Source organism: Penicillium subrubescens, assembly GCF_028828155.1.
Source record: "Penicillium subrubescens strain IBT 31985 chromosome Unknown utg000008l_segment0_segment0, whole genome shotgun sequence".
Lineage (NCBI taxonomy): Eukaryota > Fungi > Ascomycota > Eurotiomycetes > Eurotiales > Aspergillaceae > Penicillium > Penicillium subrubescens.
The window spans coordinates 169,283-190,138 of NW_026643158.1; the positions used below are offsets into that span (position 1 = coordinate 169,283).

The 20,856-nt window shown below is 47.0% G+C and overlaps 7 protein-coding genes across 7 annotated transcripts; 4 read left to right on the forward strand and 3 right to left on the reverse strand.

Annotated features, from left to right (window-relative positions):
• Positions 1-4,178: 4,178 nt before the first annotated feature.
• Positions 4,179-5,648, reverse strand: N7473_011088 (uncharacterized protein; the record flags this gene model as incomplete). Its single annotated transcript, XM_057157027.1, has 2 exons — positions 4,179-4,489; positions 4,754-5,648. The coding sequence occupies 2 exons, from the start codon at positions 5,646-5,648 to the stop codon at positions 4,179-4,181; spliced, it is 1,206 nt and encodes a 401-aa protein (XP_057004321.1).
• Positions 5,649-8,571: 2,923 nt separating this feature from the next.
• N7473_011089 (uncharacterized protein) lies at positions 8,572-9,057 on the forward strand (the record flags this gene model as incomplete). Its single annotated transcript, XM_057157028.1, has 3 exons — positions 8,572-8,749; positions 8,802-8,957; positions 9,017-9,057. 3 exons carry the CDS (start codon positions 8,572-8,574, stop codon positions 9,055-9,057), a joined length of 375 nt encoding a protein of 124 aa, XP_057004322.1.
• Positions 9,058-9,424: 367 nt separating this feature from the next.
• Positions 9,425-9,912, reverse strand: N7473_011090 (uncharacterized protein; the record flags this gene model as incomplete). Its single annotated transcript, XM_057157029.1, has 3 exons — positions 9,425-9,428; positions 9,485-9,696; positions 9,748-9,912. The coding sequence occupies 3 exons, from the start codon at positions 9,910-9,912 to the stop codon at positions 9,425-9,427; spliced, it is 381 nt and encodes a 126-aa protein (XP_057004323.1).
• Positions 9,913-12,269: 2,357 nt separating this feature from the next.
• Positions 12,270-13,015, forward strand: N7473_011091 (uncharacterized protein; the record flags this gene model as incomplete). Its single annotated transcript, XM_057157030.1, has 2 exons — positions 12,270-12,471; positions 12,519-13,015. 2 exons carry the CDS (start codon positions 12,270-12,272, stop codon positions 13,013-13,015), a joined length of 699 nt encoding a protein of 232 aa, XP_057004324.1.
• A 657-nt stretch (positions 13,016-13,672) lies between these two features.
• Positions 13,673-15,892, forward strand: N7473_011092 (Zn(II)2Cys6 transcription factor; the record flags this gene model as incomplete). Its single annotated transcript, XM_057157031.1, has 3 exons — positions 13,673-14,416; positions 14,500-15,706; positions 15,786-15,892. Coding segments are annotated over 3 exons (2,058 nt in total), but the record flags the coding sequence as incomplete, so codon positions are not given.
• Positions 15,893-18,352: 2,460 nt separating this feature from the next.
• On the forward strand, positions 18,353-19,056 carry N7473_011093 (uncharacterized protein; the record flags this gene model as incomplete). Its single annotated transcript, XM_057157032.1, has 2 exons — positions 18,353-18,589; positions 18,622-19,056. 2 exons carry the CDS (start codon positions 18,353-18,355, stop codon positions 19,054-19,056), a joined length of 672 nt encoding a protein of 223 aa, XP_057004326.1.
• On the reverse strand, positions 19,043-19,723 carry N7473_011094 (uncharacterized protein; the record flags this gene model as incomplete). The annotated part of the gene is made up of 3 exons (XM_057157033.1): positions 19,043-19,107; positions 19,258-19,489; positions 19,556-19,723. The coding sequence occupies 3 exons, from the start codon at positions 19,721-19,723 to the stop codon at positions 19,043-19,045; spliced, it is 465 nt and encodes a 154-aa protein (XP_057004327.1).
• Positions 19,724-20,856: the final 1,133 nt, after the last annotated feature.

Sequence of the window (20,856 nt, forward strand, 5' to 3'; positions counted from 1 at the left end):
CCTTCGATAACCGCGGACACTATTTCTCAGGAAACAGCAGATCAAGCAGGTGCTTCTGTTGGGAAGAACCTACCGTGTAGCTCCCACGCAGAGTCAGCGAAACGCAAACTTTCACATGAGGGGATTCAATTTGAACCAAGACGATCGGAGCGACTAGCTAGAAGAGCTCGAACTTGACAGATATTGCTCCTTTTCATGTATTCATATGCTTCTATCACCGTTCATGAAAAAGTAGCTTCATTTCTGAGTCAATCAACCTTTGCATCCAAGATTGGTTCCACTTGGTCCTATCCAATTTGCTATCCTATATCTCACTCGCCTATAGCGATTACTATACTCTCTCAGCTTGCTTCGACAAAATAACCTCACCCGAGGTCGCTGTAATTAATGAAAGGGCCCAACCTTTCTTGATGTTACACCTACGCATTGAAACAACCCAGATTTGTAGCTGATCATTTCGGATATTTTGACCATCAGAGCATAGGGATCCGAACGCCCACGTTCGAAGCTATCGTAAATGTTGATTGAGTTCGCATCAAAGGGAGGATGGCTTAGGTTGCGAGATAATAAATGTGTTCAAGATTAAGGAGTGAAAGCATAGGAAAGAAAGACAGGCGGTGGCATAAAATCGGCGGCCTAGAAAGAAGGCTGGTGGAGTAGAAAAGTAAGCAAAATAGCGCCTCCAAGTTCAACCACGGCCAACCAGCAAGGCATGTTTCGGCAGTCCTGTCCACAAAACCAAATACTGTCCAGTGTTTTGTTTGCATAAATGCACATTTGCCTGTCTGTTGCGCTCGCCCTCTATGGCTAGGTTCATAATGCCCTTCTTGTACTCAAGAACCATCTCTCTTCAGTTGGCTCGCTGCTTCCGAGTCTTGGTGGCCGCAGGAAGCCGTTCTGGGTGGTCGCAGCGATGCGAAACCTGGAGCATGAGGCGGTGAACATGACACCGCCTCATGCTATCTAATAATCCCCTAGCCGTTGATGATTCAAACCACTGGAGCTAATACACGAACACGAATGGATTGGTACCCGAATGTTGCCTCGAATTGATCCTTCAGAAGTCATTATCAATTCTGACAGTGATTCGGGACCAATAAAGGCCATCATCTAGCCGCCATCCACTTAGCAAATGATAGGCCGGAGAAGAGTCGTCCAAGCGCCCAGAGAATCAACAATATCTGCATGACTTACAAGCTACCGGTTACAATGCGAATAGAATTTAGGCCGCGCCTGCTTTCTTGAGTCCATTTCGTGTGCGCCCTAAAACAAAGCAAATCTGCGCAAATCGATTAACTATGTATGAGGGCACGTCGAAGGTGCCCTTGGCTGGAAGAGGGAAAGTATACCATCTAAAGGGGTGCAAAGGGGTGCAAAGGGGTGCTCGAGCAGCCCATTGGTGGAGTAGGCAGTATGGTAGGCATTATGGTAGTATTGGAGGGGGAGTACCCGCTGCCACCAATGGCGCGTGGAGAAGATCAAGGATTGGATGGATTTTCCCTCGACTTTGGGAAATTTGTCAAAGCAGATACTCCACTTTGTATGGTCCAGCCAGCTACTAACTAGTTCTGGTTAGCACACCTCGTGACACATGTATTTAGGGACCTTCCAGGCAGATATTTTACAAGACACACTCTTTCTCCTAGTGGCCCTCATGGTTACTAGCCAAAACCGATTCTGCTTGTTTTGACAAAATTGTTTTAATAGTACAATGACGTTAGCAGAGAGGGTTAGCTCTATAACCCGGCGACTTGTAATAACACAAAAGAGTTTAGCGTGCCAGTTCGGGTTTAGCGCCTCCCTGCGTGTTACTATCGCCGTACATGTTTCAAAAAAGTCCCCTTCATCGCCGCTTCAACTTTCTAGCTGCTTTTCGCCCTTCTGCTCATCCTTTCCCTCCGTTCCTCGTGTGCGCTTTGCACTTGGTCCGCCGCGCCGACCTGAAGTTTCGGCCCCTAACATGTCCGTTGTCGAACTTCCGCGCATCCAGGCGCATTCACCTACACTCGTTCGAGACAATCGCCCGTATGCAGCGGAGCTTCAAATGTGCCTTGGGGGTGCAAATAGAGGGTGATGGACCGAGAAGGACCAAGATCGAACTGGCAGCGTACATGAATGACCAGATAGTCCCAGCCGCTATACGTGTCAGCCAGTGATTGCGAAGTGTGTGAGGGTTGACAGTGACGCTCTGTCCTTCCACGATGACCGCAAACATCGACCATGTCGAAACTCAGGAACAGGAACGATCTCTGAAGATAAAGACCTCTTCTGGCGACCTCGTCAGACCGTATGCAAATATTCATTCCCGTCGACTTATGCAGTTTTTCCTCTCGGCACCCACATTCTGGAGCTCCGCTAGCCCCTGCCACCGAGTGCGCCTCGTCGCCGAACTCCCGTTGACTTTAGGATTGATTGGCGGAGAGGATGAGATGGACGGTTAGGGAAAACAGGGTTTCATGCGGACTGGCGACGACGATGTAGCTGTTGTTTCCATGTCGGCGCGTCCTGCGCGTTTTGTCTTCGGTCCTGAGCTACGGAACGACTGGCAATACGAGCTCCGTGGCAACCGGACGCAGACGATGCGCAGATATGAGGCTCACCAGAAATAGGGACAGTGCTTTGCAAAATGGCTATCGGAGCAAGCGGATGAGTGGACGAGTCATTCTTGCAGTATTATACTGCACGCTGCATCAAGCAGGGCTCAACAGTGCAGTCTTAAAATAGTATATTGACGGGCAGGGTAGTCACATCACTTCTGCGGTAGTCCTCTGCACTGCCTACCGACATGGGCACGATTGGCTGACCGATATCACCTGGCTGCAATCGTGTCAGGGCTTTTGCTGTCCGAGATTAAGACTTCTCCGTGCGTACCCGTCTCGGCCTGCTTGTTGAACAAGGCGTACTCGGTCAGCCGAGTAATATCGAGCTAAATATGGATATGCACTGTCGTCTTGTCGGGGTGGCGCATGAAACGCTATAGCCTGCTCTTATTCCATCACTGGCTGACGTCCAATCGTGCAATACCGACTGGACTATTGCGATGCCACCAGTGTCCAGGTACTTCCCGGAGCTGACTCAGTCGATGCTGGGTCACAAATATATAAAGGCCCTCTTTCCCCCGACTGGCACCAGCTTCTAGTTCTCCATTTTCATCCTATCTTGCGAGGTGATACCGGCTTTCTCCCCCAGAATGGCGACTAGTGGCACTATGGCGAGCCCGATCATTATCGTCGATGACGATGAAATACCAAGCCCCGAGCTACGTATTTCACGACCTAGAAGAGGCCCTCGGCAGGATTACAGATACCTAGATTATGAGAGGGCTCTCGCTGAAGCAATCGATGATACGACTGGCTCGACATCATCACGGAAAAGAAGAAGAACAGAAACGAAGGAGCGGTCTACTTTGGTATGAGCTTTCGCAGCACTTCCTTCTTCCGTTGGCTAATTGAGCACTAGGATGAAGCTTTGAAAAATATTCGAACCACATTTGACGGTGAAATCGCGATGTTACGAGAGAGAAACCGGATGCTCCAGGACAAACTTCGCCTGAAAAGGAACAAGCACAAAAAAGGAAAAGAGATACTCATACAACTGAGGGAAAACCTACGGTGCAAGATCTGCTACGAGCATCCAGGTCGTTGGGCGACGCTTGTATGTGGACACATGTTTTGCTTGTCATGTGCAGAGAACCCTAAGGCGCCAAAGAAATGTCCCCTCTGTAGGGCACCTGTCAGGATTTCTTCCATGCTACCCATTTGCAGGATAGAACGCGACCACGCTGTCATCTTCATAAATCATGCTGTTCCACGTATTATTTCAAGCCTCGTTGTTTGTACGTATGTGTTTGTCCGTTCTGGGCTAGGGCGATCAGGGCGACTGACCAAAAGAGTTCAAACGTGGTCGCAACCGTTACTGTATATAATCATTCTTTGCGACCCAATGATGGCAAATACGGACATTAGAGCACTCTTTCGGGAATCCAAAGTCAGCCCAAGTAATGAATTATATTGCCGACCAATTGATCAGTTTAAACGATTAAATTCCACATCAAGGTAATACACAAATTCCAAGAATAACCGTCCCATTGACGAGTAGAAAAGCATAGGACTTTCCCAGCATGGAATCTTGTCTCATTTTCCACGGAATCCTATAACGCCATATTCAATCACCCAATCTCAGAGACTGTGTCTATACCAGTCAAAAGTAAACCCAATTTGCTCAGGCTCACCTGAACAAAGTAGACGAAGAAGTCCACGCCTCTCCAAGTCTATGCAGACACCCTTTTTATAAAGAAATTCCTCCCCCAGGTTTTTATCCACGTCATCAGAGTTGTCGTCTTTAGCTCGCTCAGTGATTGTTACCTCGCCGTTGGTGCTGCGTAATACCGACGTCCACGAGTTACCAAGGCCATACCATAACCCATGAATTACGCGGCCCATAACCACACGCCACCAGACGAGGGAGGATGATTCGATGGGGGTTGTCACTCCATTGCTTCCTTCCTCTCTGTTTCCTTCCTCTCTGTTTCCTTCCTCTCTGTTTCCTTCCTCTCTGTTTCCTTCCTCTCTGTTTCCTTCCTCTCTGTTTCCTTCCTCTCTGTTTCCTTCCTCTCTGTTTCCTTCCTCTCTGTTTCCTTCCTCTCTGTTTCCTTCCTCTCTGTTTCCTTCCTCTCTGTTTCCTTCCTCTCTGTTTCCTTCCTCTCTGTTTCCTTCCTCTCTGTTTCCTTCCTCTCTGTATCCTTCTCCGTTACTTCCTGCCGCATCAGTTCTTTCATTCAAAAGCGTTTTTGTGTGCGCGGCCAACTGTGAAACCGTGACATATTTGTTATGCCAGCACTTGTCGATGATATTGTCAATCAGTGGATTGCCATCCAATTTTGGAAACTCCATGTTCTGTAGTAAGTCCACGACCTTTGGACCATGCTCGTATGGATCCTCAGTAAGACATCGATTCCCATAAACTTCAAACCCATAGTTTATGAAGTAGAACAAAGAACCGAGAGCGAACTGCTCTGTCCGAGGGCTCAGGAAACCGAAAGTTCCACACTCTCCTTGGTCCGTCTCATTGCTATTAAGTATTCTGCCATATGGAGCCATACATGCTTCGTAATTTGTCCCGATTTGGGCCGTGCAATCAAAGTCGGATAGCTTTAGTCGGTTGCGATCAAGTAGGATGTTTTCCGGTCGTAGGTCTCCGTGAGCGAGGTTGAGTGATTCCAGGAAAGCGACAGCTTCGGCGAGATCGTTCATCCATTCCTTTCGCAAGGGCAGAGGTTCCAACTTTTCCACTTGTGTGACCACCATGGTTTCCTGGTCTCGAATATGGTTTTTTTGTATCCTAGAAGAAAGCGACATGTCTATTAGAGCAATTAGTGGCCAAGCTTGTTTGCTGTCAATAGGGGTCGTACCTCTCATGTACTCGAGGAAGATGCCGTTGTCTGAAAAGAGGAAACACTGCACGATAGACGGACAAGGCCGATTTTGTGAAAATATTCGATATATCTCTACCTCTTTATGGAGTTGCTCCCTCTCAAACTCTCCAGATTTCGGGACCTTGACCACAATTAGAGGATGGACCTCGTAAACAAAAGAGATTCCTCCCCTCCAAATCCAATGCACAGTAGGGAATTGGTGTTGAATATCCATGAGACATGCCAGGTGGGAAGAGATGGTTAAGGAGCAAGACCAGAAGCAGGTTTTCTCTGTTACGAGAACGGAGATAAGAGGGAACAAGGAGGTTGAGCAGAAACGACGCAAGGGTCGCGGTCGCCTAGAGTAACTTCTAATTGGTTCCAGCAAGGTTTTGTTGTTGCCTTGCTTTTCAGGCTAGCAAAGCCATTTGCTCAGGACACGGAAATACTGCTTAGTAAAACATGGTGCGCACCAATTGGATATCAACAAGTCTGAATTGCTATAAAGCCCCTATCTGGCAATTTATGTGGGCATAAAAATGACTAATACATGCGGGTTTACAATATCCCTTCTCCGGGATCCACTGCTGCTTCTGTTCCGACATCAGGCAACTACCTAGTTTATCAGGTGATCTCTCTTCTTGGATTTCGGTATGAATAGATAATCTATGTCGCTGCTGCAATTTGGATTCAACTCGCAAGGGTTCAAATTGGAAGCATAAATTCCACGACGAGCAAGGAAATATAGATAAGATTTATGAAAGTGGACCCAATTCTCACCAACCTCCCACATCCCCGTAGCCCCGCTAGGTCTTTTTCCAAATTCCGTTTCTCTTCACATAGGTACCGTTCGCAATACAGTCAGAGCATGGATCCCTTTTGGTTGTCTTGCCCAGGTGCTCTGTTTTCTGGATGATGCCGCAATTCCCACAGCCATCAAGTTCCCTGATCCTCCCAGGTGAATCGTCTCTGTGCCTGCATAGATACTCGATTGTCTCAATAAGCTTCTGACACATGATCTATCTAACAAACGTTCCAACAAACGATGATTTATGTTAGCCACAGCGTTCCACTCTAGCGACAATCAACTTACTCGATAAAGAGGTGACAGGTTAGAAATAAACAGCAGATGCAATTGTCTTGGAATGCTGGTTTCGAGGTGGGATATTAATGAATAGAAGTAACTACCTGAGGGATGCGGGCTGTATTTATGAACACTTTTGGGGGTTGAGCGCTTGAGTCCTCCGTTTCCCGCATTAACGACTAAAGCATACATGAGCCGCCTCTCTTTCCCTGCAGTAGGAGTGGACCATGTTCTGCGTGGCTCGATCCTATACAATCGTGTTAACTTTATCTTTCTCACGTTAAGGTCGACCGATACTGGGGTATCATATGCTATAATTGCGATCGAGAGACTGAAAGTTAGCGTTGGTTTGCTTGGTATGCTACTGTCCAATCATTTGCCGCCGAGCAGAATGGGATCGGGACAAGAATGGTCTAGAGCATAGTTACGGAAACTATACGAATTTCCGTGCATGAGTCAAACTGCTGCAAAGCAGGGGCGTTATGTATTCGTGGCTAGTTGAATTCATGACAATCTGCAACGGACGAGCACTGAATAAGTACAAGGTCTCCCAGCCCATAGTTGATTGAACACAAGCTAGTCAGCATCTACCTGATCCTTGTGGGGGATAATATGAGTGGCCACCAACCAATAGGGTCAGGAATGTGGACCCTTCCCCCGGATACGGAGCTCCAGGCCATTCACGGTGGTGGTGTAAAAGGTCAGCCACAAACATTCACGCCTCCAAGTGGTTAAATTATGCCAAAAAAGGGGAGGGTCGCATTTTGAGGTTGACTATCATCCATCTGTTCGCTCAATCGACAGATCAAACTTTCGCACAGGCGGCAAATAACTGAATCGAAATGCCCTTCGCTTTGCACCTTTCCCTGGCGTTTGGGTGGAGCTCCAGCGCCTCCTGCCAACCAAAATAGTGGCTGGGGAGGCCCGCGCGCAAGGCTGACTTGACCTGAAACCCACTGTTCCTCTTTGGTCTCTGTGCCTCTACAGGAAGTGAACTTCCTAAACGGGGTTTGCACATATATGTGCAAACCCTCATTAGGCAAGAGTGATGTGCGCGATGGGCGGCAAAGCAGGATCGGTTCACCAATCAAATTACTCCCCAACTAGCCCCACTAAATGGCCCTCCAACCACGAATCATTGCTCAGACATTCAATCCAACAATAGAACCTACCTCTAGGAGATAACGGGCCTCATCAGGAATCTACAAAAGGGGGGTTCAGGCACTTCTAGATCGGGACAAACCATGCCCTCCCCTTCGCCCTGACTACAACGGCTATGCCTCATTGCCAGCGTTTGTTCCCATTTGAAGGTAGTGATAAAGAGTACATTGCCTATCTTGAGGGTCGACTCTCAGCGGCTTTGAATCGGGAACATAGCCAGAATGATTACGACTCTGCAATCGTTCTATCCAGGAATCTGGCTACAACTTCCTCGGTGTTGAACGAAACGACTTCAGCGTCACCATGCCTAGATGCACAATCAAGGCTTCCTGCAACAGCTTCTCCAAATTCCCAACTACACTTGTCTCGAGTGACTTTGGACTCTCAGAATTGTGAATATCGGAGTGCATCTTCGGTATTTCAGGCAGCTTCTCCAACGAGTATTCGATCATCTGAGTCATCAGAGTCACCTCCCTCATCCACACCGGGAGATTTCAGAATTCTTTACTATGACCCTATCAGGAAACGTGCCAGCAAAATTTGTAATGTTGCCTCCATTTCGAGCCCCTTTGAAGAATCATCGATAATTGAGACCCAACCCATGAAGGAATTGAGAGAATTCATCCAAGATCTCACCGTAAATTCCTGTTGGGTCACGAAGAAAGCCGTACTTGGGTTATCCCGTCCAGAAATAAATAGATATACCATTGAAGCGCTCTGTGGTCGACCGTTAGCCTCTGTTCTGGGCGATGAACCTCGCGTATATCCAGAACATTACCCATCTGAACAAAAGACCTTGATTTTACGAGGATGCGACTATGGTGCGTTGACAAAGGAAAGAAGCATGCATGGAGATCTACTTCTTCATATTGCCAAATATCAAAAACTGATATTCGTGTCCCTATGTGCCGTCATGCTGGACACTGGAACTCCGATTACCACTGTCGACTGGATGATGCGGCATTATGTCAGCGACACTACTGCAGGGAATCTCCGACGACTTCGAGATGGATGCAAATGGGTTAACCGTTGCATATCCAAGCTGCAAGACCAAGACTGGGGGTTCAAGAGCTGGGAAACCTTCCTTTTATGTTTGTGTTTCTGACCCAAAAGTAGCTAGCTCATCGACGCTGACAATCCCAGTTCCCCGGTCTCTTGAGCAATACGGAAGGTTTGCATGGACGAAGAATACCTATGAAGCCTTCACGAAGGATATGGGGGCCCCGGAGCAGGCGCAACCAATTGTTGATAATGGCTTCATTCCATACTGCATTCCCTGTTTTATCAAAATAGTCGCAGGTAACGATTTAAAGTATCTTTGCCTCCGTTTTACAATAAGCATGCGCTAATTTATACAGGCTTGTGGATATTTGCAACAGTCTCGGATATAGCATCCTAGTTGTTTCTCCCATATACGAGAATTACTTCAATGATGCTCCCCTAGATTTCAACCCATTCTTACATGCATATAGCGAACCGGTGGTGGAATTCAATCCTTTCACATACGCATATGAAAACCCAGTGGCGGATTTTGTACCGTTTGACGGCGCTTTTCATTCAGCGACGCCCTTTCCGCTAGTGCAGACCATTTGTGACCAAGGTGGAGAGGGAGGTTCGATAAGCAATAGCCTAATAGAACCAGGAGAAAAATAAGTGTGGAACTAGTTGTGGAAGCTATCTGCATGAAATGTAAAGACAATAAATAGCAAGAAGGGCAAGAAAATCTGATACAGGAGGATCCCGACCATGGATTTATATGCGATGTATCACCTTAGGAAATTGTTAGCGACGAAAAGAATCACCCGCGAGCTCGCGCATCTACGTACCTTGCAATAGGTGGGACCGCAAAAATTGCCGTAAGTCGGGGCTCAACAGTAACTTTTCCATCGATTCGCCTCATTAGGCCAAATTTTAAAGCACCCCCTGGTTCGCTTCTCGCGGATTCTGTTATGTTGCAAATCGGAATGATATTGACGGGCCCGGGTAGTTCTTGCCATTTGAAAGATGTGTTCCACATCCACACCGTGAAATTCCAGTCCTAACAATCAAATCAGTAGGTAGTCGCGCTCCATAGAAAGTATCACCGTACAGGAAGGCCTATTGTTTTGAGAATAGGTTCGACGAACGGCTTTGCAGATTTGTGCTCATATTCGAGGTTACCATTTCCATCGTCTTGAGTTTTGACACTACGAAGTGCAAGAGCAAGATCATCCAGCAACTTCTTTGCATCTTCGCTAAGATACGTGTCTGCCATAGTGAGCTGCACCAGTCCGTGATGTGAGCCTCACGCACAGATGCGTACGTCGGACTTCAAAGTGAAAGATTTGGAGTGAGTGATAGATTGCAGACAAAATCACGGATGACTATCGAACGACATCGATGATCGTGGGGTAGGAGGGGCAGTTCGGTAAGTCACGTGACAATTGCTGCCCATCGTCGAAAGGTCAAAATTCAATCCAGGTAGGTTTGCAACCCGACCACTGGAAAGGGCTGGAGAGTGAGAAATTGTAAAGGTGCCGCTAAGTGATATATTGGAGTATTCTGCAGTAATTGGACATGATTTAAGTGGCTATTCTGTGCATGGTCTTGCACCCCGTATGATGTGGGTAGGTATACTTACTCGGTCCCAGATGGACACGTGATTGTATTTCCTTTCCTATATATGGGCAGCATCTCCATAAGTACAATCGTCATTCCGAGCCCTTCCAGAGCCCACAAAGCACTTTTTGATGCATAATTGAATGTACAGTTGAAGACCAACCCACAAGATCTGTCTAAACATGGCTACCATCCCTAAGCGATATGACACACGCATAAATATTTCAGCACCAATAGGCAATGAGAGTCTCTTGATGTGGTGCCGCAATTGCGACTACGGCATGATGCTGCTCAATTTTATTCAGCCTTGAAGTGACATCCAAAGCTTGATGCCATATTCCGGGAGAATGACAAGGGATATGACTCGCATACTCCTCCTCGAGCATCTCCTATGTAGATAAGGTGACCTGCCCCTGAGGTTTCGCCGGGTATTTTTTGTAGGACGCATTCTTATTGCCATCTTACACTTCCCCGTAGTCAAAGAAAACTGGCAGAGACTGTTCCAAACGGTTTCTTCAACTAATTCACAATAGGGGCACTCGCTGAATTCAGGTCGTTGCTGAATATCAGCTCCATTGTATCTTCGCATAATTCCAAAACAAGTCGTGTAAAGCCCCCCATGGGTTCTTTCCCTACTACCTCGCTCCGATAACTACTTCCAAAGTGAGCCCGGTCATTATTACCTTCTTTAACACGCTATTCTCCATCCGGTTGGGACGAGATGAAAGCGACAAATAGAAACGCTCACACGTGCTGAGACTGAAAAATAAATTAACAAACCAAGTGATCGTCCCGGACTCAAAGAATTCTTCAGCATCATCAAATTTTCTGCGGCCCCTGAGTAGAGGGATTCCTCGTTCTACTTCTCTATTAGTCCACGGTAGTATCAAATGTCTGAAATACACCTTACGGATGTGCTGGTATATGCTAAGCGCGATTTTCTTCAGAGAATATAAGCCAGACTGATTCCTCATAATCGGCTCGATTTTCGATGAGTGATGGACCTTCCAGAATTATTTTCTCCCCCAATTTTACTTGAGCTCCAACCAAGTATATTCACCAGGCCACGTATAAGTGAATTGCAAATCCAGCGCGAGCCAATTGGCTATCCCAATCTCACAGGACCTAGTGAAGGAATTAATCTTTGGAGAATTGGACCTTGTAAGTAATGTATGGTAATTCAATGTGGATTTATGGAAGCGCTGACCAATGCAGACCAATGGCTCAGCCGCAGAGAACAGTCTTGAGCGTGGACGTTCTCAGCGAAATCGATGAATTCAAGATATATGATCATGTAGTCCCAATCTGGGATCCCCGAACCGTCCTCATCAGGTTCTATGTCAAATACAGCAGTGGCACAGAAGGCTACGTGTATGGCGGTCCTTTTATTCATGGAAAAGCGTCATCAGAACCCCACCTGCTGAGACTTCACACCAAGATTTGGCGTGCAAAAAATCTTCTAGGGGACGAAGAGTGGCACAATTTACGGCGGAAATACGGCATTGAAAGAGACGAATATTTGGTTCTAAGGCGTGATATTAATCTAAGTTAGATATTGTGTAGATATCGTGCTCGGATGCAATTGAATGAAGCTAAGAGGTAGTAGCCAGTAAGAGTATGTGCAGTGTAGGAGGGATCATGTCCCAGTGAGTAGTAGCCCTATGAGGCACAACCATTGTGAAAACAATGAGATATTTGGATTCCTCTTTCATAAGAGATCGACGTAATAGCAATTGTCAGCCAAGGCTGAATAGTGGAGAGGATTTTAGTAAGATGCAACAGATATTCTTGATTTTCTTCAATTTATGGAATTCAACACCAGGAGTTGCGGCCACTGACCAAGCAAAACCCAGCTCGAATATGAAACTCGAGCGAGAAAATCTTCCAAGCTTAGGATTAGATTGAAGAGCTCGAGTGACTCGAATATTTAACCAGCCCCGGTCCCCTATTACGCCAGCTTTTGGGCTTAATCTACTGTATCACTCAAATCATTCGCCGCGGTGCTAAACAGCCATGAACATCCAAAGCTTACTTCACCCCTCTCATCCAGCTGCACCGTCTCCAACACAGCGGCTATCACCGACTGAAAAGATATTGATTCCATACGAAATCGACTGCAAATCTGGTTCCTCAAGTGAAGCCAAGCGACGCCAGGCTAATGCCATAGCGTCGCGACAATTCCGAAAGAATAGGCGCGAGGGAATACCTCTCCAAGGTATGCATATCATTTTAGTTATTACTTGCTTCTGCTGATAGTCTTAGTGGGTGAATTGAGTGTGCGTGTATTCAGGCTGCAGGAAGACCAAAACAAATATGTCGTTTATCCCCAAAACCATGTCCTTTCGCAATGCCAAGCCCTTTTTGGTTCAGAGAAATCTGGATTTGCACCCGAGCAGGTTTTCATCGTGATTCACAAGATATCAACCGCTATTGTCATCCGCTCAGAAGAGCTTGACTTTCTCTTACGCATCATGCAGACAAGACTTTGCTCATTTGGCGTCTTTGATACTGATGAGGGCCGCTTTATCCGGCTCGCTATTGCATTTTCCCGAAATATCTCACTCTTAGGAGTTCAACAACCCTATTCAAGCGTGAAAGATGGAGGCCGTTTAGTGGACCTTGAGAATGTGGTTCCTGGCACTTGGGAGATTAAAGTTCGCTTTCCGGGTCCGGAAGTTGTATGCGTGCGAGGCAGTGTGACTGAGCTTACGCAGAGTATTCGCTACGAAGAGCCTCACTCACCTCCAGAGCTGAACTAGTAGCGAACTGAGAACTTGCGAATTACACCCCCATGGGGATGGATTATCTCAAATTATGCTAAGGCTTATTGAATGTGGAGAGTCCATATGGCCAAGGGTGTCAAAACAGATGTATATCAACAATCAGCGAGTGCACTGTGATTCCTGTCCCGTCCGACAGTGTTAGGCTTATGAAATCCGAAAAGTAAACTCACTTTGTGGGAAATGAACTCCTTACAGTAAATCCCTCGCTGTAAATATATATAACAATCGACATCGAGAACGCGAGGGAGCCGAAAAAGGTTGGTGACGCTACGGGTGGGCGCGCCTTGCCGCATTAGCCCACGTTCATCCACGATTGATTGGCAAGGGGGCTAAGTTCTAGAGGCATCGTGTGGCTCCGGGAGGAGGAGGGGTTGGGTGGTGTGTGGTAGTGCGTTTTAGTCTTTTCCTAGTGGCTTTCCCGGATTTTTTTCGCCCAAGCGATTGAACGGCTGGCAAGCACGGTACCTAATCCAGTGAAGCCTGGCCAATGAACTATAAAGTCTTCATCGACCAACTGCCGCAGCAGTGGATTTGGTTTTAGTTTTCACTGTCTCTGACCCATGCAAGAACCGCGGAGAGATAAACTTATTAAAGCTATAAGACCACCGGGCTCATCGTTAATTTATTGATAGTGTTAGTGCAATCACTCCTCTGGTAGCTGCCGATGTTCCATGGTCTGTGAGTGCATTGGAGTTCCATAAAGGCACGCCAGTTCTGTCAACACCTATACTTCGATTCCTTCAACCTTTCATGAGTTCCTCAATCTGTTCGACAGAGATGAGACGTCGCCCCATCAATTGTCAACCATGCCGAGTTAGAAAGATACGCTGCTCCCGAGACGGTCGTCCTTGTCAGGCATGCAAACACCGTGGCCTCGGTGCAGAAGACTGCATTTATCTTGCACAGCCACGGCTTGCACCAAAACAATCACCCTCTCCCAGTCATGTCTTTCAGATGAAGCTCCTCTCTCGCATCCAAGATTTGGAGACCCAACTCCAGGAACAGGCAGACTCCCACGCAAGCTCCGTTCTTAACAGTGCCATATTCCCTCCAATAGCACCTGAATCCTCCGCAGCCTCGTCTTTTCTTATTCCTGAAAGAAACTTTCTTTCAACGCGAAACAGTGCCGGAGCACTGCATACGGCACAATCTGGCTATGTACGCTATATTTCGCTGACCGCGTGGGAGTCGATCGTTGCGAACAGTCCTGCAACAGAGCATTTGCAAAGCTTCATTCTGGATATTGATGTCGAGGATGATCCACCACTTTCCTTGATATGGAACGGAGAAGCCCCGCGCTCGGAGCTCCTGGGCCTACTCCCTCCGGTGTTGTACTGCGATACTCTCAAAGACCTATACTTCCGGGTAATCTCACCAGTAAGTCCCCTCAACAGCCGCCTATATTCGTTCTCCATAAAAGCTGGATTGGAAGGTTTCTCCATCATACTGATCAATCTTAGACGTTTCATATTCTTCATGAGATGACCTTCAATGCCGAATATCAGCTGTTTTCATCTGACCACCAGACCGCGTCACCGTCTTGGCTAGCTTTACTCTTTGCTATACTAGCAACATCCGTCAGCGCTATGGATGATGCCGACACTCTTCTCTCTGATCTGGGCCGCGAAAGCACTGTGAGCCGTAATAAAAAGGTGCTTTTTGCACGTTACCGTTCCGCCGCCCTTCGGTGTCTCGCTATGGACCGAATAATGACCCGTCACACCGTCAACTCCCTTCAAGCGCTAGTTCTCATCAATTTCGCCTGCTTACATCGCGGCCTCTTCTGCTCGGCACTAACTGGGCTCACTTATCATGTTGCTATTTCTATGGGCTGTCACATCCATCCAGAGAGGTTTCTCCTCAGCCCTATCGAATGTGAAGAGCGCCGCCGCGTTTGGGCTGGGCTTATGATAGTCAAAACCGTCCAGAACAATTTGTTTGGTATCTTAACTTCACAAAACTGCACAAAGGACATGATTTTGCCCGCTGATATGGACGATGCCGACCTGTTCACGACCACAAGTATCCCTCTGTCCTCTGATGGATTTTTCTCGCCCTGCAACGCCCCCTTGACTCAGATGACCTATCTTTTCCTCGCCTGCCATCTGAACCGTATGTCTGATCGTATCTGCGAGTTTGTATTCTCCAGCATGCGCTCGAGGTACTGTCTCGCTACCCTTGAGGCCGAACTTGAAGCTGTCCGTGATCACTGCGATGCCCGCTACACCCAAGAATACCTCCCCATTCACCACCACGCCAATAAAAAAACTCTTCATGCCCAGATTCAACAACAACTTCTACTATTACATCGACCAACTCTCATTCGCTTTCTATGTGGCGAAAAAAATCCAGAGACATACGCAGCCCGTGAGAAGTGCATCGCTTCAGCCAACACAGCTCTTTCCATCTTCTTCGACCTTGTTGGGGATCCCCAGTTCATCCCACATATGTGGTGGACCAGTGGATTAGGCAGTTTCTACGCTTTTCATGCCCTTGTTGTCTTATCTGTTCTATTGCACCACTCAAATAGTGCGTCAGAGTTCGACAGAACTAAGGAAGTTGTCATTAAAGGGCTTGGAATTTTCGCAACACTCTCGGTGCGCAGCATTTTCTGCAGCAAGGCTGTTCCTATTTTGACAAGAATAATGTTCGTGTTCACATTTTCTTGTTCTTGTTTTTTTTTCCCTAACTTCAATGTAGCAACGTTGCATCCATACCCTATACCCCACTGCAATATCCGGAACAGCAGTACCCACAATCCCCTCAATTCCAACCGCAGACCCCGCCACAAACCCACAGAGAAACTTCTATGGGACACCAAACGCCTTCTATCTCGACAACAAACCGCTGTGAACTTAGTCTGCAGTCCCAGTTGTCCATGCCGACAGCCATCTCCGCAAGCAATGGTCTCAGCACGCACTCAAACGTTGAGCCTCAGCTACCACCAAAGAATTCCTACTGCGATATAAGCCAAATGCAAACGACTTGGGCGACCTCATAGAGAGGGATTTATTGGTGAGTATCATCTGTCTTACTCTTCCCAACAGATACTCACCATATCAGAAAGGAGTAATTCTATACGCGTAGTGGTAGTTCCACCTTGAACCCACCGAGGAAATTCTGCCGGGCCCTTGATGGGCACAATAGTCCTGATACGAGTATAGATTCAGATTCGGAACAGACTGATAGATTCTTTGACCATACTGTTTTTTTATCACAACTATTTCTATTACAGACCATACTCTCTGGGTTCATCTAAGCACTTTGCCGTGTGACGCAGCTTCCTACTGATGCAGGGGCTATCAAGTTGACAACAATCCATCAGTAAACGGGTCCGGTCAGGCCCTGGGATGATCACCAAACAATGTTGCATCATGCTATATCTGCTAACGTGGTGGATATGAGGGATGTTCAAATACCCCATTCCACTGCGGTATGCCCAATGTGTCTGAAATGGCGAGTAGAGTATCCTATTCTGAGAACAGAAAAGATCTTCCAACCGGTAGAACTTGAGTAGATTACCCGGGTGAGATGTGGTGTCTCCTGCCCCGTAGGAGCTGATAGTATGAAATTTTCAAATGGTTCAATTTTCCTTCCATCTGTTAGCTATAAAGTCTCGATGTCATAACCCAGTGTGCTACTGACGGCATATTTTTTTGTTTATTTCGTCGGTTTTGTCATTTCTCTTCAACTCTGCCATCCACCATGCCTAGAGAGTCTCCCGTCACAAACGCCAACAAGAGCAGTCTTACAAATGAAAACCTAAAATCCATCCCAGTAACAAAATCGTACAGCATCCACCGGTTTTTTTTTACACCCCTAAGCCACGCCCCCTATCACGCCGCTGCAATGCATGACAGGGCCGATCATTCCAAAAGTCTCACTCAGCAAGTTAACGCGATTGATGATATTCTAAAGAATAAGTCATAGGTTTGATCCCGATACGACTTTAGTAAAAATAAAGCATTGACTAATTGTTCTGACCAGGAATTGATGGATGTATCGGAACCGGGGGCTAGAACTGTGAAGAGGAAACTAGAGTGCTGTATGTTATGAGCTGAATATTTAAATAAACCAAAGATCCTTAGAAGCTACTAATTATCACATTTCTTTAGTATTTACCAGGTGACTTTCGTCTTCTCCCTAGAATATACGACTGCGAACCACTAGTCTCAGTCCATACGAATTATATAGCAGCAATTTCCCTCCCCGTGTTTCCTATTCAGCGCACCGGCAAATTGACAACGACCTTAAATTATGAATGGTATATTGGCCTCTCGAGATGCCCCATTCTCCAACACCGAGCAACAGAGCATTGGGGATCCAGCAATTGCGGATTGGGAAACTGAGGACGAGGAAGGCATCGACCCGAAGTCTCATCCTGAAGTCATTACAACACTTTTTGAACGTAAAGCTCCCGATTCGCCATCACACCCAAAGTTACTCCTCACTTTGTCGCTTTTAAAATCTAAAGAAAAAGGCCAAACGTTCGACAACTCTCCATCTGTAGTTCGTCGAACTATGATTGCAGAAGAAGACAAATATTCCTGTGAAGGAAGTATCCGGCAGGATATGCTTCAGGAGCGGAAACAAAATGCCAATCTATATTTTCAAGGAGGCAAGAATTGGCCCCGCGAGCTGCATAATTACTCCGATCTCAAGGCGACAAGACTTGAACTCCCTGCAAATAGCCAAGGTAGTAAGTTCAACTGAAACCACTTAGAGACTGTTGATTGACAATTGCTAGATAGGGAAAAATATAAGCCGATAGAAGAAGGAAAAGGAATTGTCTACGTTGGAAGTTGTAATGATAGCAAAAACCAGTGTACTATTTCAATGTGCGTGAAGGGCCCGAAAGGCAGCGTGGAATGTCCGTATATTGTTCAAGAATTTATATAAGATTGTTATTACCAGCTAGTGCCTTCGACGCAGCTTCCTATTGGTGCAGGGGCAATTAAGTTGCCGGTAAACCATGAACTCTGTATCGGGGTCCAGTCAAAACCTAGAACAATCCCCTAGTGCTGTCTTAGGATATACCGACAAGGACCTTGCTTGGCTCGGTTGGGCTATTTCATCAGGCTGAATTGAAGTATGGTTCAGTGAGAGCATATTTTCTAGATATGCTCTCCAGACAATGCCTTTTACGGAAGCGAATTTTGTCAATAATACAGGTCAGCTATAGATGAGTTGGCTGGATTAACAATCACGATTGGGTATAAGAAGCTCCGCATCTCTTCCCCTCTCCTAGGCCTTCCAATACGTGACTTTGCTTAATCAAGCTAGACTACTTGGGCAAAGTACAGTACCGCAAATATGACAACAGCGCAGGGCGGACCTCCAACATGCGAGGAATACCAGCGGTCGCGAACAATGGAGATCACCGGCTATGTCGTGTTTTCGGCTTCTTCTTCTTTCTCCCTTAGCAATGCCATCACCGAAGTGAAACAGTCTCTGAATTCGAATCCAAGAATAGAACGAGGCCCACTTCTGTATGGGAGGGGAAATCTGGAAGCCTGTGAACGGTTTTTGCGTTGCGGGGCTGAAGATACGGTAGGTCCGCTGATCTGGCATTTTGAACAAAGCTGACCAAGCCGAAGTTCTCGGAGAAAATTAAAGAGGCCATTGGTAATGTCGGCATTTTGTTTCCTCCGAGACCTCTTCGTCAAGGACCTGTTGTCGTTCTCTCTAGAGAAAGCCATTGCTGGGGCTCCGGACTTGCGCATCCATCTCGTGATGGCGTCTCTGTTTTTCGCGACCTTTCAAACGATGGTAATACTAGAGTGTCGTTCAAGCTCTACCCCTCTTCCCACGATTTATCCAAAGAGGAACTAGCAGCGCTAGGGACACAGCCGGTGGTGCGGAAACTGCTGCCAAATAATATTCTCTTCGTGAAAGGTTCAGTCAGGATGGAGATAGAGATGCCTGCAAGAGGCTCTTTCGTCTGGCAGGGGAACTGTGGTGAGCCGATGGGCTCTGACATGCTCGGCCCTGAGGTTTTTCCGTTCATGAGGATATAGCGCCCGGACCGGGAAGGCCTGCATCAGAGGCTTCGGACGTGAGAGCTAGTACTGGGCGCGTTAGTCATGAGAAGCACAATAAAGCAGAGATTGCCCACCAATGCATATATACCGCTTGATACCTTAGCCTTAAGGCCAAGAGGCTTTGGATGATATTGGCATAGTTGGTTCTTAGAAGCTGTATGGTTTTGGCTTCCTCACTAAGAGGTAAACGTCGGAAACTGGGCAGGACTATAGCCAACAGAAGCGCAATGCCCGCACCGAGTTCCTTCTCAAACCTTCGTATTTTCCTGCCTTGCCGCAGATTACTCGAGGCATTGTGATCCTTCGACCGCCCTTCGTTGCGGAGAAAAGTCGGCATTGACCAGACACCGCGGACATGACTACCGGGGAGGGCTAGCTCTAGCCTTTGCGACTGAAGCCATGCCTCTTCCTGAGAAGTCAGGTTCGTCCATTCAAATATGGATTGCAGTCGTAGTATCCATAAGCGTGAGCTCACCCCGTGAGAAATCAAATCCACTGCACTGGGGTCGTCACAGTCCAGCTTGCTCTGCAAGATGACTGGAGTGAGGTCGATTTCGAGAAATCTTAGATATCGCTCTAGTTGAGTCGAGAGGTCATGAAATAGACTCTCTGCTGTGATAAGAGGATTCTGACGAGCAGGCATTATTGATATGTGAAATGGAAGGTCGAACCCCTTATGTGGCCCAAGACAACGTGTCGCTGACTCAGAAACTGGGAAGTTGCCCAAAAGAGTATAGAATAGAATGCGTTCCCAATGACCTTATTTCAGGCATAGCAGATAAATGCCCCTGAACTTATGCTCTTGTGGGAGAGTGTGACTATATAAGCCGGGTGTCTATCCATCTCCTGAATCCATCTCTCAAGATTCACGTTCAACCATTGTCCCATCGACCATGGCCAACGCTTTTGTGATCGGGTCAACAGCAGTTTCTAATCTGTTGGGGCTATTTTCCGCCTGCATCGGGCGCACAGAGGTACGCTCAAACTCAAACTCCTTCTAGCAGGACAAAACTAAAATTTAAATCTAAGACTCCCAACGAGGACCTCGATCCGCCTCTCGCAGCGCATGCAAAAGATATGGGACTTTGTCCTGACCGCTCCTTCAGCCGGGAAACAACTTTGTACCGTCACCCAAATGATGGGATGTCCGCTCGGAAAGACACAAAAGAGACAGGCTACGTCGATGAAGATCATATGCGGGTAAACAAAGTGTTGGTAATTCACTATCCGAATAACGGGATAAGAACGGCAGAACTCTGTGTCGAGATAGAGTGTCATGGGAAAAGGAAGAAAAAGTGGGTTAAAGCTCAGGACATTGAAAGAGTCACTGGAAGTTTCGACGCGATTACAGCATTCAAGCCTTCTTTCTGTTAGTGGCATTGTTATACCATACACTCCTTGCAAAACCAGGTCTTGAAACGAGCGATAAAAAAACAGGTTTGAGAAACCAGTATGGTAGAAGCACGTTATTGATTTGGTAGGGTCGAGGATACCGGAATGTAGTGACAAATAACGCACGGCGTCAGGGCTTGTGGCCGTGGCTATTTCTTACTGTAGGGTATGCATTTTGAGCTAAGCTCCTTTGAGAAATGGCTATTCGTATGTCAAGGCTCAGTCCCAAGCCGCTACATTACCGCTAATGCAGCTGACGATCAGGCGTCACACCAAACTTCATCTATTTGGTCTAGCCGTTGGGCCAGGCGGATGGTATCTTAAGAGCATGAGAGGATCTGAAGGTCAGGGGATTGGGAATAATCTAGGTGGGCACTGGAGGGG